The 1,352-nt window shown below is 58.5% G+C and overlaps 1 protein-coding gene across 1 annotated transcript in view; it reads right to left on the minus strand.

Moving 5' to 3' along the window:
* EMH_0063700 (uncharacterized protein) overlaps positions 1-598 on the minus strand; it is a gene marked incomplete at both ends in the record, with an annotated part of 816 nt that extends 218 nt beyond the window's left edge. Inside the window, one exon of the mRNA XM_013498171.1 lies at positions 1-598. Coding sequence (XP_013353625.1) covers positions 1-598 — 598 coding nt within the window.
* Positions 599-1,352: the final 754 nt, after the last annotated feature.

The raw sequence follows: 1,352 nt of genomic DNA on the forward strand, positions 1-1,352 counted from the left end.
CTTGCTGCTGCTGTTGCTGCTGCTGTTGCTGCTGCTGTTGCTGCTGCTCCTGCTGCTGCTCCTGCTGCTCTTGCTTCTGCTCTTGGTGCGGCTCTTGCTGCTGCTCTTGTTGCTGTTGCAGTTCTTGCTGGCCTTGCTGCTGCTCTTGCTGCTGCAGCTCCCGCTGCTCTGGCTGCTGCTGCTGCTGCGTTGCCGTTCGGTGCTGCTGCTGGTGTGCTGCAGCATCTTCATCTTGTTCTATTTGCTGCAGTTTCTTCTGCTGCTTCTCCTCCACCTGCTGCCTCTTCTGCTGCTGCTGCTTCTGCTGCTGCTGCTGCTGCTGCTGCTGCTGCTGCTGCTGCTGCAGCGCCTTTTCTATTACGCAGCTGATGAGGAGCTGCTGCAGCTGCGTGTCTGGGGCTAGCTGCGCGTCAGCAATGCTGATGGCTTGCTGCAGGTACCCCCGCGCCCCCCAGGCTCTTGCTGCTGCAGCAGAACACAGCTCTGCTGCTGCTTGGCCGTCGTCGGCTACAGCCTCCAGGTGTCTCTGCAGCAGCAGGAGCAGCAGCAGCAGCAGCAGCAGCAGCAACAGCAGCAGCAGCAGCAGCAGCAACAGCATAGTAAGAGGAAAGGCAGAAATTACACAGTCAGAAGCAGCAGAAAAAGAAACAGCAGCAAAGACAAACTACCAATAGCAGCAGCACCAGCAGCAGCAGCAGCAGCAGCAGCAGCAAGAGCTGCATCAGCAGCTTCAACATGCTGAGCGATACTGTTGCTGCTGCTGAATCGACTCTTGTTGCTGCTACAGCTGTTGCTACTGCTGCTCTTGTTGCTACTGCTGCTGCTGTACCTGCTGTTTTTGCTGCTGCTGCTACTGCTGCTGCTGCTACTGCTGCTGCTGCTACCGCTGCTGCTGCTGCTGCTGCTACGCTTGCACCTGTTTCAGCTGCTGCCGCTATTTCTCCTTCTACTTCTATTGTCTGTTGCTGCTGCTGCTACTGCTGCTGCTGCTGCTACTGCTACTGCTGCTGCTGCTGCTGCTGCTGCTGCTACTGCTGTTGCCGTTGCTGCTGCTGCTGCTGCTGCTGCTGCTGCAGCACGTACCTTAGCAGCAAAAGGTAGAGCGAGGAGTTCATGCGGCTTCCAGCCATCTGCACGTACACTCCATTTGTCGTTTGCTGCTGCTAGTGCTGCTGCAGCAGGCCCCTCTGCTGCTGCTGCTGCTGCTGCTGCTGCTCCTGCTGCTCCTGCTGCTGCTCCTGCTGCTGCTGCTGCTGCTGCTGCTGTTTGTATAGCCCCCGTCGCCTGTATGATGCGCCAGCAGCGGTGCCGCTCTGCTAGCCACAGCCGCAGGGAGCTGCAGCAGCAGCAGA

This window comes from Eimeria mitis, genomic scaffold (genome assembly GCF_000499745.2).
Source record: "Eimeria mitis Houghton genomic scaffold, Emh_scaff3236, whole genome shotgun sequence".
Taxonomy (NCBI): domain Eukaryota; phylum Apicomplexa; class Conoidasida; order Eucoccidiorida; family Eimeriidae; genus Eimeria; species Eimeria mitis.